Source organism: Drosophila persimilis, unplaced genomic scaffold (assembly GCF_003286085.1).
Source record: "Drosophila persimilis strain 14011-0111.01,24,50 unplaced genomic scaffold, DperRS2 tig00000124-arrow-pilon, whole genome shotgun sequence".
Classification (NCBI taxonomy): Eukaryota; Metazoa; Arthropoda; class Insecta; order Diptera; family Drosophilidae; genus Drosophila; species Drosophila persimilis.
The window spans coordinates 2,377,710-2,394,632 of record NW_020825294.1 but is presented as its reverse complement, the minus strand read 5'-3'; the positions used below and the strand labels follow the sequence as shown (position 1 = coordinate 2,394,632).

General features: G+C 45.4%; 1 protein-coding gene and 1 long non-coding RNA gene across 2 annotated transcripts; both read right to left on the bottom strand.

Moving 5' to 3' along the window:
* Nucleotides 1-1,801: 1,801 nt before the first annotated feature.
* LOC113565373 lies at nt 1,802-11,319 on the bottom strand. Its single transcript, XR_003408559.1, has 4 exons — nt 10,307-11,319; nt 10,132-10,230; nt 9,997-10,075; nt 1,802-1,850 (listed from the first exon to the last, which is right to left on the bottom strand). It is a non-coding gene; the product is annotated as an uncharacterized LOC113565373 (long non-coding RNA).
* Nucleotides 11,320-12,415: 1,096 nt separating this feature from the next.
* On the bottom strand, nt 12,416-14,438 carry LOC6593616 (RNA polymerase-associated protein Rtf1). The gene is made up of 2 exons (XM_002018949.2): nt 12,558-14,438; nt 12,416-12,496 (listed from the first exon to the last, which is right to left on the bottom strand). The coding sequence occupies exons 1-2, from the start codon at nt 14,407-14,409 to the stop codon at nt 12,429-12,431; spliced, it is 1,920 nt and encodes a 639-aa protein (XP_002018985.2). The 5' UTR covers nt 14,410-14,438; the 3' UTR covers nt 12,416-12,428.
* Between the last annotated feature and the right edge of the window lie 2,485 nt (nt 14,439-16,923).

The following is a 16,923-nucleotide window of genomic DNA, read 5'->3' as shown; positions in this document are numbered from 1 at the left end:
TCCACACTCGGGGCATATCTTTTGGTTTACATTTTTAAATCTAAGTGTAAAAATTAAAATTTCAGCTCTTTTATCTCTCGAGTGTGGAGCTTGTGGCAAGTCACAGACTTTGGAAGTAGTACTTGAATATATCCTAGTTTTTCCCCAACTTTAGCCCCCTGCTGACTCTGCATTTGATCCGAATTGCGTTAGATTCCCCTTAGCTTTCACGTACACCCACCGTTTGTTCTTCTTTCATCTAACAAATGTGTTCCCCTAATGAATAAATGAGGACAGCAAACAAAGTGTTACCTGCCTACACACCGCTCATATACCTCATGGGGCACGGGGCATGGGGCAGCTAGTAGTAGTAGGTGGTAGTGGTATCCTTTGTCAATATTCATTATACGAGTGTGCATACTTTCTGCCGCTTGACAAGCCTCGTGGCGTGGCCCAAGTCATAAAGTTGTCGAGTGAACGTCTCATAAAACGTGACGATAATCATAATTGATGCTCCAGAGCATAGACCAAAAATAGGATAGAAGAGGGTTCCAGCTACCGTCCTTAGTCTTAGCAAAATTGTAATTTAGTTTGCTGGCCCAACCTCCCACCCCAAAAAACACCTCCTCCCCTGTTGACTTTTTGGCTGATTTTTGTGTGGCTTTTTTGGTCCAAAATTAAGGGTAAAATTGTTAATTGAAATTTGTGTGTGAGGGAGGCAGCCACCATTCCATTCCATCCCATCCCATCACCTGCTCTGATGTTTTGTTTTGGCTGAGAATTTATCTAGGAGACAGTGTACCGGTAGCAGCTGCAACAGATTTCCATTTTGGCTGCCACATCGCCTATCCCAATGATAAATCAATGCAACATATGGCCATGTTGCAGCAACCTTTGCCATGACCGTTGTAAATTTTAAATCAATGTTTCAGGCGGTGGAAGGAGATGCGTTAGTCTTTTTTCCTTTGCTGTCCTGTAAGTTCTAGCTTTTATCCTTTTTGGCCGGCTACACGCACTTGCGGTGCGCACTTGCCTTCTCCGTTTTGCCGTAAATCCTGCGAAGCAGCAGCCTTTTGTCGTCTTTCGAAGGACTCCGAAGAGAGTCGTCCCCTGGTAGAAGCCACGCAATCCATTATTGTATTAATTAACAGGAACAGGATCACCAATCAGGCGCTTGATTAATGATGTCACTCGCCGTCGTAAATCTCGATTTGAACATGTGCAAATTTCGGATGCAAATAAATGGGGCTGAACCGGGCGGACGGTACTTTGCTTACATGGAGGATGCAACACAACGCCTCGTTGACCAATCGCCAGCCACACTCCGCACTCTGCCACCTCCTCCTCCGACTCCTCCTCGTTGTCCTTGGCGTATGCTTTGTGTTTCGGACATAATCATACATTAGGAACCCCCCCCAGAAAACAGGAGGGGGACGACCGACTGCAGCTCTGGTACATCCTTCCTTCCTTTCTCTCTCTCGCTCTCTCTCACTCTCTGCCTCGGCGGATGCATTAGGTTGTGATTGTGTTGCAACCGCCTGTTGATTCCACAAGTCGGAGGACATTTAAATGGGATTAATGCTTTGCTTGAGCAATTGCCATAAATTTCCCAACTAAATTTAGTCGCCTTCGGGCGGGGCATTCAATGTAATGCAGTTGTTAGGATTCTTGGCTCTCCGAGTGTACAGTAATCCTTGGGATTACGACTAGGAAATGGAGATTGTAATGGAAATTAGTTAGATGATGAAATATGGAATCATAAGAGTACCTTAAAGACTCGATAATCATCTAAAAACAGATACTCTGTTCCTTCTTGGACCCCCTCTACGATCGCTCTCGAATGGAAATTGCCATTTTTGGAACCGTTAGTCCTGCAATGACAAAAAAGACAAACCATTTGGAGGCGCAACATTTTGTGGAAATTAGTTGTTCATAAATTAGCGTTTTATTCCAAACAGAAGCCGGCATTCGTGGAAAATTCGTGGAATTTTGATTTGGAAATATACGAGTATGTATGCAGTTTTTCGGACTAATAAAGCAAAATGGTTGCAGCGCCCAGGAGTTGCACCATGCACCGCAGGTACTTCTAATCTCATGTAGCCGCCGATTATAAATTGTTGCGTACTTCATTTCGGCCAAAATAATAACATGAGTAATTAATTTAATGTGCCAGCCGCAAACCCACAAACAGCACAGCCAGCGAGCAGGGGGGGCATGCGGCATGGGGCATGGGGCACGGGACAGAAGGGTACTTCTGGGTGCAGTACATTGCGTAACAAATGAACTAATGTTTATTGCAATTGTCGCGTAAATTACAATGCATTGCCCAAAATCTATGCAGAGGCGGCGGTGGCACTGGCAGTGGCACTGGCATTGGCGGCAGCTGCATTCAAAATCTGGCAAATGGTTGGAAATTATTTTGGTCGCGGTCGTGTCCCCCCGTCCGTGTTCCGTCTCCTCCGATTGTCCAAAAATGCTCATTCTGTGAGCCAATTTGAAATGAAATGTATATTTAATTCTGAAACGAGAGAGAAGTCGCGTCGAATACCTGTTTGAACATCATCCATGGGGGCCTGGGGGCCTGGCCTCTCCTCCCGATTGGAATTGGAATAAAAGTCGCCTCTCACTTGTTCGGGTTCGGGCCATAGCACCCCCATTAATTTTATTATTTTTATGTCCTTTGGTATAAATTCGTCCTTAGTTTATGGTGCGTGAATAAATGGATGAATGCAGCAAAACATTCATTTCGATTCATTTGAATGTCGCATCCACTGCACACGGCTAAGCCAATAAATAAATTCACTCGCCCCCACTCCCCCCCACGCTTAAGATTGATTCATTTTACAATGAACTGCACTGCATTATTTGCTAATTGAATGGCTGGGCCTGAATAGCGTTAAAAAGGAACGAGAAACCGAGTTCTTTTGGGCGATAGGGAAACGTTTCTGCAATCAGTGGTGCATTGCGATCGATATGTATCGACAGCCATAGCTTTAAAGACCATAAAAGCTTCATAATTTGTTAAGACAAAGATTCAAGTTTATAATTATACTGTAATTTATCTTGGGGCAATGTAGAGCTAAGAAAATTACAAACAATTTAAATATTCTTCTATCGTTTGTTATCGAAACTAATCGGTGCACTTGTCGATACAACTAGTACTTCGATACACGCTTAGATAATTGAATCTTCCACCGAAGAATAATCAAAATGAATTAAGAAAGACTTATCCATCATTTGTTTTTGGGACTAATCGATGCACTTGTCTTACTTCGATAGACGCTTAGATAAGTCTTAATTGGTTTCAATCTGTATTCGAAATAAAGCAAGTACCCATCCCCATAAATCCTTAATCAATTGTCTCTCAATCAATTGACTTATCCCCCAATTTAATCCGAGACACTTATTTCCAAAAAAATTAACTTTAAGTGAGTTGTAACTTCACCCCCTCCCCACACTTGGTGGACACTTTCTTCGGTGTGTGTGTGTGTGTGTGTGTGTGTTCTACCCCTCCCAATGGGTGTTTCGAGGGTCCGTCTGGAGTTTTGTTTATGCTGCCGTCTAATGTCTTCTTGGACCCTTTTTTGTTGTAACAAATTGCGTCTGCAAGTGCCATCACACACACACAGGGCCAGAAACTTGTCCAAGACCCATCTCCATATTCCTTCCGTAGAGTTTATGGCGCACTTGGCGTTGCTATCGTTAACCGTTTTTGGGGGTTCGTTCGTTCGTTCGGCTCCGAGTCTGGGCCATCGTCCGTTTACCGCATCGTAATGTCACTCCAACAAATCACACCAACTTGGACCATAAATTGTTTTCGTTAATTCCAATTAGAAGGCATCTTTGCACGTACGTACGAGTGTGTGTCTGCTGCCCGTATGCCCTCGTGCTCGTTGCAGTCATTTTTACGGCTCGCGTCTGGTTTCAAAGTTGGAAATTGATTTCCATTCAAGGGTCTAGAATGTATATGGGTTCAGTTTTGCTATTAAGCTGATAAATTTATAGATTTGTCCACAGGGAAGAGGGATTTTGGGTTAAAAGGTGACAGAAATACATAAATTCTTTCAAAGATGAATTATGGTATTTTATAGATACAAAAAACGATCTAAAACTCAATTTATATTCATTGAAAAGAATACTTCAAATTCCGCACAAATAAATGCTTAAACCAGTGGAAATAGTAAGATATCGAGGCACACGTACCTCAACACCATGATACCTGGTACTCAGTTACTAAAAATAGCTACAAATCTTGGTTCAAAACTATCCCTATTCAAAATAAACCAAGAGGAATATCCAATAATTGGTATATGTTTCAAAGCATCCATCAAATTCTTCTGCAAAGCCCCAAAAAACTGCCTCATCGAGTACTTTTATCTTCAGTTCTCATAGTAAAGAACCCAAAAGATCAACTCTCACCCCTACCTCTCCATTTTGTAACATTTTCAGTGCTTAAATACACCGTACACCCGTATACAGTGTGTATTCAATAAAATGATTTGTGTGATACATAAAAAAGGGAACGCATACCAAAATGGCGTTGGCTATTTATGTTCCAGGACATTGCAGCTGGTCTGCCGGTGGACCAGTGGAATGGTGTACCGGTGCGCCCCACCTCCCACCTCTGGAGGGGACTCCGACTCCGACTCCAACGCCGACTCCGACCGACACTCGCCAACACTTTAGGGCGAGAATTTATGACTGCTTTTTTCAGCTGCAGGTAGCACGAGTAGTATGCGCTTTTCCGGCCAAGCACTTAATTGATGTTGTGTCGCGTAAATTATAAACAAAACAAAAATTAAAGTGGACTCCACGCTGGGGCCAGCGGCTCCTTGGGATCCTTTTGGCTTTGGGTGCCGCTGCCGCTGGCGCTGGCGCTCTCTTTCGCGCTGTGGCTGTGCCTCGGAAGCATCGCTGCCGGATACGGAAATGCTTTCATTGCAAGTGGTGGCTACCATAATAATAAAAAAAAGTAACGCACAAGAGGCGCCCACACACGGGTCGGTCGCGTACGCTGCCCATTCCACACGCCGGTGATTCCCCGCCCACATTTAGGGCCTGGTCAAGAGGCTAAGCAGGCCGTGGGAGTGAGGTCAAGCGTGAAAGTGCCGCGCTCCTTCCAGCCGGATGTCCATCTGACGCCCTCAGCCTCCGGCTTCCTAAAGACCTCCTCGCCTTCCTGACTTCCTGCTCCTTCCCCTCCCTCGCCTCCTCGCCGCTCTGTGCGCATAAATTTTCGCCTTTTTGCATCGCAAAGTGTCCTCGAAAAATGTGCTGCCAGAGGAGGTTCTGGCTGGTCCACCGTTCCATGTGTGTGCTGTCGTTTGCTGTCTAATACGGTTTGCTGTTCCCATAATAAACACACTCAGTGCCTCTCTGCTCATCTCGGGAATGGTTGGGGTGTCCGCCTGGCAAACCTTTCAATAATAATTATTTTATCTGATTTTGCAAAGTGTTTTTAATGAAATATATTACTTGTCTTATTTGTGGGCTGGCCAGGAGAGCCAGATGAGAATTTTTTTGAACAAAATGAAGAGGCAGAAGGGTACAGTGGAACCAACCAGTGGAACATTCTCTTTTCTTTTTTGAATAAAAGAGAGAAGGTATATGAATATTTTTGAATTATACAAAGGAAGGACCTACTTTTGGCCAGCTTTATTGTGAGAAAAGAGCTACCACTCGTAGATCAACATCTTTCCTCGTCAAATTCTTATTTAGAAACCAAAAAAGTGAATGAAACGGAGAGGATTTCTTTAAATACAACTCGAAATCATCTAGCAAGGAAATTCTGATCTTCATATTTCACATATTTTCAGGTCTAATCATTATATTTCAATTCTTTTAACTCTTTCAACTCCAAATCAAAGTCAGAGCAGAGCCCCTCCTATTCAAAGAACTGCTTAAAAAAATATGGATTCAACAATAAACCTAATGAAACGCTCTTTTTTCAAATAAGAGCGAATTGGGGTGAAACAGAAGTCAATAATTCGTTTAAATCGATTAAAATTTTAAATTTAAAACTCGAAATAATCGCGTAATTAAATTCGAATCATTTTATTTTAAGTATTTTGAGATATTTTCGGGTGTTATCAATAAATTTAAATTATATTTATTATATTCCCAATTCAAAAGTAAACCAAATCCATGATAGAACCATTTCCGTTCTAAGAACTGCTTAAAAAAATATAAATTCAACAATAAACCTAATGAAACATGAATTTTGTAAATAAGAGCGAATTAGGGTGAAACAATAGTTAAAAATGCCCTTAAATACCACTCTAAAGCATAGAGTAATTAAATCCGAATCATTATATTATAAGTATTTTTAGGTTTCTCCATTATATTTATTATTCCAAGTTCCAAAGTATTCCAGATCCCCGACAAAATAATACAAAAAAAAGAAATGAAAATTCCCGCTGTTTTTCAAAATAATATTCCCAAACAAAGCACCGAACGAAGCAGGTAAAAGCATAAATGCTACGAAATCGAAATCCTTTCAATTAGATTTTACCGCGTGGGTTTGTCATTTCCACAAAATTGACTTTGTCTCTACTTTCCGCTTTCCGCTTTCCATTTCCCCAAACCCCAGTCTCAATACCCCCCATATATGGTCGATGCAGACCGAAACGATTCCAAAAAGTGATTAAATTTAACAGCCGGCAACGGAGTTAAACTCGGAAATCAGGAATTATATGCAGCAATGCGAAGGACAATTGCCCGGCGAGAGAGAGAGGACATAAAACAAAACAAGTGACAAAGAAACAGGCCAGACAGACGGACAGACACGAGAGACCGACTCCAGCCATAGAGCGGTTGAGCAGTTGGAGAGCTGTGTGTAAGGACATGCAGCAGGACATGTGGATGGGTGCCACACAGAGCGAGCGACTGTGACTACTCAAAATCTGTGCGTCTGCACGCATTACAAACGAATTACGAGACTCGTTGGGCAATTGCAGTTCATTGTTATTTAATATGTCGCCGGACTGTTCGTCGATGGAGCAGAGCACGAGTGGCATGGAGTAGCAGCCACAGCAACGAAGAGAGAACATGGCTGGGAAATTATACTTTATGCAGGCAGGACACTGGATTGCTGGTGCAGCAGCAGGACGAGAGCCACATTCAGAGGCAGAGGCAGAGCCAAACAGAAGGCAGACGGCATGACACTGATTGCGATATAAACGATTGTCAACGTATCCAAGTGGATTATTACCTCATGCCAATTATCATATCAACGATATACAGGCCCAGGCACAGGCACTGGCACAGGCACATGCACACACACTGGCACGCAGGACATGCCCAGGACATGGCACATGGCTGACAAGTGGCGCTGCGCTCTCTCTCTCTCTCTCTCTGTCTGGCCTGTGGATGGGAGTCAAGCCAATGAACAGACTCCAGCATACTCCAGTACTCCGCCCACACACTTGACGAGGCGTTGATGGTGTCGGCATCTGGCAGCTCGTCCTGCAACTCCTTCTACTGCTACTGCTGCTGCTGGTGCTCGTCCTCCTCCATCGCTTGCGTCTGGCTGGCAGGTGGATTCCCGACTCGATTCGACCAAATTGCATGTACAATTTTAAATGGATTTTGATTGTTTATGACAATTCGACGAGGTGACTGGCCCGTTCGCTGCTGACCACTGATAATGCGGCATTTAAATGATGATGGGACCAGTTCCAGGGGCACACCCCGAACCCCCAACAGCAATGCAATTTGTGAAAATTAAGCCCAAGTATTTGCATGAAAGCGACAGTGGGACGAAACGTTGCGGCATGCCAGCAAAGATTTGAAATCTAACAAGGACAAAGAATGTTTTGGTGGCTACCCAAATCCGAAGATCCAAAGGCCACTAGGAGGATCAGCAGCAGGAGCATCTACAGATAGAGTGTGTTCTTTAAGAGCTTCTTCAGCGCCGGTCTTTGGGCCATCTATGAATTGGGAAAGCCAGAGGTGGATCAGCATGGTCTTGCCATCGAGGTTGAATTTTATCACTTGCCTTAGGTCTGGGAATACTTGGAGAGGATGTGGCTTTCCCTGCAGTATTCTCGGAAAATGCTGGAGGAACCAATGTCCGTGAAGCCGTCCTATATTCAGCCACCTGGCGATCAACATTCTGATGCACCTGGACTCATCAGACGGTCTGGCGCTGCAAGAATCGTCTTGGCTTGGACTTCTTTTTCCAGAGCAGAGCTTGGAGTAGAGCATCACTGCCTTTCTTCTGCTGGAAGCCACGATCCCTTCGGGCACACCAGCTATCGGTGGATGGGCAGAAGAATCTCCACAACTTCATTAGGAGATTGTGGAGCCTGGTGGTCGTGGTCAGGGATCAAAATGCCATGCATTTCAATATTACCCTGAGCCGCAGGCTAAGCAACAATCATGATGTCCAGGTCTTAGATTTGAAGGCCTTCCTGCGGGAGAGCCATCGCTACTCAGCAGTACTTCAGCGGAGGCTTCAGTAAACAGCCTGCTAGGACGACATGCCAGAGATTTCTAGAGAAAATACAATGCAATATTAATGCCAGTCTTTCTGTTAAAAGTATTCAATTTTACCTTGTGTTCTGTGCGTTTTTCCCCATTTGCAGCCACTCCTGTCATCACATCAACGGATTCGCGCCAGTCCCCCATTCAATTGGGGATGCCAGCACCCCCCCTACAGCCAAGAGGGGTCTCTGGGGCGTCGCATGCAAATCTACTTTATAGGGCAGGCTCTCCATAGACGGGGCAGGGGGATTGCGTGTGCCCAGCGCTTAAATCGCCGCTGAAGCCACCACAATTGTTGATCTCTCTCTCTCTCGCGCGCGGGCGTTGGGGAATTGTAGATATAAGAGTCCTGCGGTTGGTGGGGGAGGGGGTGCTTGAGTCCCATATGAAAGCGCGGCCAGGCGTAGAGAGCGTGCGATTTTAATTTTTAAACAAGGCGCCAGGTGCTCGGCGAAAAGCTCTTTTTACATTCAGTCGAAAGTCGGAGGCATGACATTATTTCTAGGCCACGCGAATCGCTTGATGGAATCCGCAAGACGCCAGGTCACGGGGGGCGGGGGAGGGGGGCCGGCCAAGTTGGAAAAACTAATTTTGATTTTAATTAAATATTTATGACTCCCGGGTACGGGCTGTAGACAGGGCTTTCGAGAGCACGAACGAGCCAAATCCCACTAATAAAATAAAATAAGCAAATATCTGAGGAAATAACTTCCTCTTATCGGTCCGATGGCACTGGGATGCGGCTGACAGCGGTGAGAAAATTAAAGAATTATCCCAAGAGACCCCCACATCCGCTAGAGGTGTGCGTGTCCAGAAGCAGAACCAAAAACAGAACCCTTCCTACCTTTCCTTTTGACCTTTACCTATGGGCCGTGGGATGTGTGTGTGTGTGTGTGTGTGTGGGCTGCTCGTTTATTCGATCAAAAGTTACGAGCTCATCTTAGATTGGACATTAAATGGACACTAAAATATTTTCCATCTGCACGCAGGATAGTCCATGTCCCGTATCCGAAAGGACGTAGGGGATGGTTGTGTGTGTGTGCGGGGGGAACAAGCGAAATAAATGTCATGAAACAACTCATTGACAGGCACATAAGGACACTGGTTTTATGGTCCACAGATATGACCAAAATATATGATTACCATGTGTCCTGCTGTCTGCCTGCCTGCCTGCTGTCCTGTCCGGCCGCATGCAAGCTCGTAAATAGGCATTTTCCCTGCTTTAGTTCTCATGGACACATCATCTACCCCGGACCGCACACCACACCCCCCAGAGAGCCACCCATGTACCTCCCTCTTGTTTTTGGGGATTCTTTTTTTTGTTTTTTTGGTTTTTGTGGGTTATTTAGCAAGTGATCCAGGTGGGACACTGCCCGAATCGGAGACAGTGTCACAGTCCATGGTGCAGTCATAAAAATCAAAATAAAATGAAACTTATGCGTGATGTTTTGCAGGGTTCTCGGTATCGGTCTCTGGTCTCCGGTCTCATTGGGTTAGCCGTTCTCTACGTTTTTATGTCCCGGGTTCACTTACTAATGATAGGTCTTTGCATTTAAATGGAATCCGCTCTGCTCGCTTGTTCGAAGGCAGTAATCATATAAGTACTTGAGTCCTGCCAGTAGATACGATTAGATATAACTTATAGGCTTCCAAAAGGTTCCCATTTACAAATCTCCTCTTTCGTTAATGTCCAAGAATGCCATTTATAGATCTCTCCATTGTCCCTCCTTTAAGCTCCCAAGATCCCCAGCTCCAGCGATCGTTTTGCTGGAATGTTATGTTTATGGAAAATAGATTTAGAAGCCATTTGTTTGTAAATTAACCAATGAAAGCATTACATTACCATCTGAACACCCACCAAAGACGGCCAGGCCAGGGCAGTATCGCGTGTCAAAGATCTACAAAACATTTCGTTAGGGGGGTGGTACTTACCCCTCAAAGCATCTGGTGGCCGTGTGAATGATGCCCCAGCAGCTGGTCGAATGGCCTGCGCGGCTTCATTTTCGTATAAATTCGACATTTATGCAGTCGGAATCGGTGCGGAGCGACGGCAGCGTAGGAGAGCATAGTCCTGCGTGGCCCGGAGTGTATGCTGATTTCATCTCATCTCATTCAGGCGTTACGTGAGCTGATTACGTTAGTCACGCGCGATTGCCAGGAGCAGGAGTGGCAGCGGCAGCAGCACGATGCTGGCCCCATGCCTGACCACTGCCGAGAGTCCTGTGGGCTGTGGCAACGACTCCTACTGCGATTCGGGCTCATTTTGGTCGTGTTTTCAAGTTGCTTCAGCGCCAAACTGAAATTGTGCCAACTTGCGTCTTGATGAGAATTTCATTCGGTGCCGGATTTTATGACTTTGAGGCGGGAGGGGTGCCAGCATCTGTACGGTGTGTGTGCCTAGGAGTTCCACTAAATGATTTTGCATTATTTGTGGATACCCAGTGCCCCTCTCCGTCTCTCTCTCTCGTCGGTCCATGTGGCTTTTCGATTCGTGCGTTCGGTTCACTCGGTTTGGGGCTGCCATAAAAAGTCAATGCATGCGAAATGTTTTCGTGACACGCTCAAACTAGAGTCCAATCCAGAGGGTCCTGAGTCCCGGGTCCCAGCTCCCGTGTCCATTGGTTTATTTGTTTATTCATCGAATGGGACAAATCGTAAAAATTATGCTGATGACTCATCAGTAAATGGCATTTATTTTATTGCCAGTCGAAGGTCTTCCCTTTGGTGTCACCTTTGCTCATGGCTGGAGCATGGGGCATGGAGCATCATATCTTCAATTATGACCCGCCTCTTTCAGATGAATCCAATTCCACTTTGATGCCCCCTGATGCCGGGGCAGTCGTCGTCGTCGTTGATGCACAGACTATGAATGAGTTTCTATTTGTATTATTAATGATTCTGCTCTGCTCTTAGTTCTTCTGGTGATATTTACCTATGGTTTGCTCTCCAAATATTGTGACAAATGTAATATTAACCATCTGTGCCAAAAGATGATGAAAATCAACCTTCAAGTGGTTGGAAGATTGATTTTATACGCAAATAAACACTTAATGCGTACAGAACGTACATATGTATATACATATGTACATATATACACAGTTATTACATACAGGCCCCTTGCGCCATCACAATTTCACGTGTGTTGATCATTTTACATTAAATAAAGCACACTTTATTTCAACAAAACCACTAAATATTTATATTTAACCGCTTTTTATTGCTTTGATCAAAATAAACAAGAAAAAAACCTTTGCTGGGCTGCTGCGCATTTCACTTACACACACACACACACGAGATTTAAGCGACCAAGAAACATAAGCTTTGAAAACAATAAAAAAAATATTTAAACACTAATCACTCATGGGTAATTCTTATTATTATTATTTTATTAAGCGCGAAATCACAAACAAATAAAAAAAAAGCCGCGTGCTCAAGCGCATGGAAAAACAACTATCGATCGTCCTACCTGTCGATACTCCTTTCCAATAGCGACATCGGCAAACATTCCAAGCTTCCAAGGTTCGATAGGGCTATCGATATTCATTTCCATTATCGAAATCGCGCTTCCAAAGAAATGGCGAAATCTATATCGTTTTGCAAGGGAATCTGTGAATTAAGTGTATAAAAACAACGCCCATTGTAGACTGCCCATGAAGCCAGTCCCCCAATTGCCTAACAACCGCACTCGATTGGATTAGGACAGGCTTTTGGCGTCACAGGAATGGAATGGTTGATTCGGAGCAGCGTCCCACCGCAACCACGCAGCAGTGTTGACAGGCTGCGGCGTGTCTATTGGAAGGAGAGAGACAGAGAGAGAGAGGACGAGTTGTGTCTATTTGTTGGCTTAATTGTTGTTCAATTAGCATCTACTGCGGGAGAACTGTGAAGGAACCTTATTTTCTGTTCTGTATTGAAAAGCTGGTAATATTATTAAAGATTAAGCATATATTATTATACATCTGGTCTCAAATTGTAGGCTGCTCCAAAGCTGGATCCGGACTTTCCTCTTTTCCAAACAGCGAATCGAAAGGAGCTACAAATAAAGCAAGGCATATACAAGCATATAGATGTCCTGCTTCTCTTATACTACCTACCTAACACCGAGGTATCTACGTCCACATGAAAATCGTGCAAATCGTAAAGGCTGGCATCTTTCTTCGCTTCCTGCGGCGCCACAACTTCAGGGACTTCGGCAACGGGCTCTGGACTGCGTTTCCCCAGGGCACTTTTCTTGTATTTGCGCTTTATGTAGCGCTCCAGACTGGTATCTAGTGGCTTGGGAGCACTCTCAGGAAAGCATCTTTTGGCAGGCAAAGGCCGTGGACGGCGAGGAGCAGCTGAGATGCCTTTGCGCAGAGGAGCTGTTTGAGGCAATCGCGGTATATGTGGAGTCTTAGTCACAGGAGGGACTTGAGGACGCGGTATATCTGATGGCCCAGTATGCTTGTGACAACGCGACAAGGCTGGAAGAAGAGCGGCTTCACGGCGCTGTTCCGATTTTTGTACTGGATTCTTTGGAACATATGGGGTAAGGCCACTACGTAATGAACCCCCGAATCGTGGCACCTTCTGTCCAAAATTCGCCATGTCCTGATCCTGATCCTGGTCGATCTCCTTAATCTCCTTGTCCAAGCGAACGACCTTCTCGTGGTCGTTGTTGGTAAGAGCCAAGTCGCGCTCCTCGATCAGACGTATTTTCCGCACAGCGACCTTCTCCTGACTCAGGCCCGACTCGCGTTTCTTTTTAACTATATCGGCCACATCGTCTTCGGTAAAAATGTAATTGGTGGCCTTTTTGATGTCTTGCTCCTTCTTCGTGATCAGCGAGAGCTCCGGCAGGACCCAGTTATCCTTCTCACAGCTATCAATCCAATTTCGGAATGCCACAGCTGGTACTGGACTATTGGAAACGGCGTCCAAGCGGGTCAATCTCTCCAGTCTACCGTGACGTACGTTCAATTGATAATCCGTTGTCTTGTGTCCCAGTTGGTACGTCACATCCGTGTGAACCAGGCCAGTGATCTGGTAGATGGTCGACCGTAGATTGGTATTGGGCATTAGTATAAAGCAATCGATCACCGTCTGCCCGAATATGGGCTTGTCGACAAAACTTATTAGTTGGCTCCGTTTAAGCATCACGCTGTTAAGCTGATCCAAGCTGCTGAGCAATGTTGGACTGGCATTCATGGGCTGGCGTTTTTCGTTGTCGTCTGCCTCATTTGGCGAGGACGAATCGCTGGAGTTGTCAGAGTAGATATCTGATGCCCTTAGCCTCACTTTCGACACTTGCGGAAGCCTTCTGTCCTTATTGCTGAGCTTAGCCCGATCCCGGCGGTCATCTTCCATCCATTTGAAGATTCTGTCCTTCTGGCGCTGGGCATTCGATTTCTTTTCTAATCTTTGAAGACGCTCGTTGTGCAAGCGCTGGAGGGCAGTGGTACGATCATTAATTGCTCGCTGGCGCCTCAGATTTTTGCGACGCATCTGGAAGCGCTCTTGCCCCAAACACTCTTCCTGCTCCAGACACTCTTCCTGCCCCAGACACTCTTCCTGCTCCAGACACTCTTCCTGCTCCAGACACTCTTCCTGCTCCAGACACTCTTCCTGCTCCAGACACTCTTCCTGCTCCAGACACTCTTCCTGCTCCAGACACTCTGCCTGCTCCAAACACTCTTCCTGCTTCAAGCACGTTCCCTCCTTCGATTCCTCGCGCTTCAAGCGGCGTAAGTATATTCTTTGTGCCTTCTCCAACTGCTCTAGTGTCATCTGAGAGGGATCGTTAAACTCCGCCCCATCTATATCACTTTCGTCAGAGCCATCTGCGGCCTTTGGCAGGATTTCCTTGCGCTGTTCAAGCTCTTCTTCCTCCTTCTGCTGGCTAATACCCTGAAGGCATTCACGATCCGCGGCATCTTCATTCGAAGCATCATCTTTGGTATCCTGCATGGCCAACCATGCTTCAAAATCGTCCCAGCCGTCCAAGTCTTCTGTCGACATTTTAACTTGTGGTATTTGAAATTTAGATTACGAGAAAATCAAATTTACAAAAAATAATACCTGGGAATTATAGAAACCAAGCTGTTATCCCTTGAAAATCAGGATTACTAATGGAATATATTTAACTTCGTGGCACAAAACCGTAAATCGAATATAAGAAACTAATTTCAAGGCCTTCTTGGCAAAGAAAAGTGTGAAGAAGTCTATCCTGTCATTCGCACGGAGAAAGAGTCTATTTGCTTGTGGGAAATTGGAACAGCGAATAACGTAGTAATTTATAATTTATAAAGAAAAACCCAAGCCAAGGCTTTTCAACGTTCTCGCCTTGTATACATGTCTTGGTTTATTTAAGCCATAATTCATCTGTGGCCTAAGCTGGGCTAGATGTTGGCTTGTTTCACTCTAAAAACTGCCATCAAAATCAAAGCCATAAGCCCCGTACAAAATGGATGCTGCAGGTGGAAGGAATATCCACGAGTGGATGAGGATTTGGGATGTGGGCTGTGGAAGCTGGAACTGTGGCTGACCACAATTTCACGTTTGCCTAGCCGTGAACACGTTCAACATGAACGGCGATTAGTTGCATTTGTTTACGAGTATGGATTTCGGATTTGTCTCCGGCTGTGCCATGCCAGTGGAGAGTGTCCAGGACCCAGGCAGGCAGCAGGGAGCAGCACCATCCGTGGCATCGTCGTAATGGTCAAGGCAGAGGTAACTTATTGCAACGTGGCGTGCGAGTGGCCAGTGAGTGCTCCAAAGGGGGTTGTGCTTCGATTCGACCATCAGACAATTGGATGTCCTGTCGCACTCCACTCCCGGAGTTTTGTTCCAGGTGTGGGCTGAGTGGATTGCCCTCCCACCATCTCTCTCTCTCTCTCTCTCTCTCTGACGATATGGATGTGATTTCGTTTTCTTTGCAACTTTATCCACATTGTAAAGTAGACATTATGTTGATGCGCCCGTGTCCTTTAGCTGTGCTCCAACTCCACATCGAGATCCAGTTGCGGCTCTCGGGCCGACTGGACTCTCCTCATATCGCACTTGGGACATCTGCCGACGGTGGCGATAATATCCCTGAAATTATTTTCAGTTACTCGTACATTGGTTGCCAGCCCCGTTTCCCCGTTGCCCCGTTGCCCAGTGGCCTCGGCCTTTGTTTTATTGTTATTGTTTCGTTGCTGGGGCCATTGTCGTTGCCAACTTCGTGACTCTCACTCCGGACTCTCTTTCTCCGTTCATCCTGCTGTCCAGATTCGTATCCAATCCAAGCCCGGGACACATTAGTGGAAGATGGACATTTCTGTGCCGTCCCATGTCCCGTGTCCGGTTGTGGGTCTCTCTCCTGCCAAAGTTATTACATGTTATATCTCGCTTTTTGCCCCGAAAAAGCTGTGTGTGCCACTTGCAATTATACACTTACTCTGCAACATTGTCCGCCCGCTCTGCCCCCCCCCCGCCACACCGCACGCCGCCTGCCCCATGTGTCCTTCTGGGTGTGTGATTTTCGCATATTGGCGCTACAAACTAATGGCTTCACTAACGATTGTAACCGTTGTCCTTAATGGCATCCTTTTGGGCATCACGCGCATCGCATCCCGTTTTGTCGATTTGTTTTGTCCCTCATCTGTGCCCCAATCCCAATCCCAATCCCTGTCCCATGGTCCATCGGTCCATTGGTCATGGGTTTAGTACACACAAGTACTCTCCTATCTATGATGGAACGAAGAGATAGCTTTGCCTCCAAACTTTTCTTTAGGCATTGCATTTGGATAATTACATATTAGAAGGGAAAGATATCTATAAAACATGGAAAATATTATAGTTTCTTGAAGGAAAATTTCACCAAAGAAAGTTAGAAAAGGGTTTGCAATGTACTTTCTGTACATATTTTAATTATTAAAATAAAATAAATACATTTAAAGAGGGAACACCCTTTCTGCAATGAAAAACCACAACTATGGGCTTCAGATTGATGAAATCTGAGCGGGTTTCCCTTGTGTCTTGTATCTCTCCTTGAAAAATGTCCCTTCCACACCTCAGCCTTAAGCAGAACCTCATTGCGGTCGAAAATAAAAATCGTACAAATTTATTGTTAATAGAAAAAGGGCCCGAGCGGGTGAAGCACGCACATTAACCCTCTGCCCGTCCAGCGATGCGATGGTGGGGGCGATGGGGTTGACGATGCCTATCTGGTGGTGGTCATTGCAGCCGCATCCGGGACCGGGATCCCCTCTGGACACTGGACACTCGTAAACATCTCGAATCATACGATATCGAAAAATAATCTCACAACGGAAATGGCATATTTAAAAGGCCAAAGGATTCCCTGCGATTTAACTTATAAAAGAACAAAAAAAAAAACAAGACGCAGCAAATCCAATGCCCAAGAGTCCTGCCCCGTGATAGTGTCTCTGTCCCTGTCCCTGTCCCTGGTCCTGTTGCTGGTCCTGTTCCTGTCGTGGG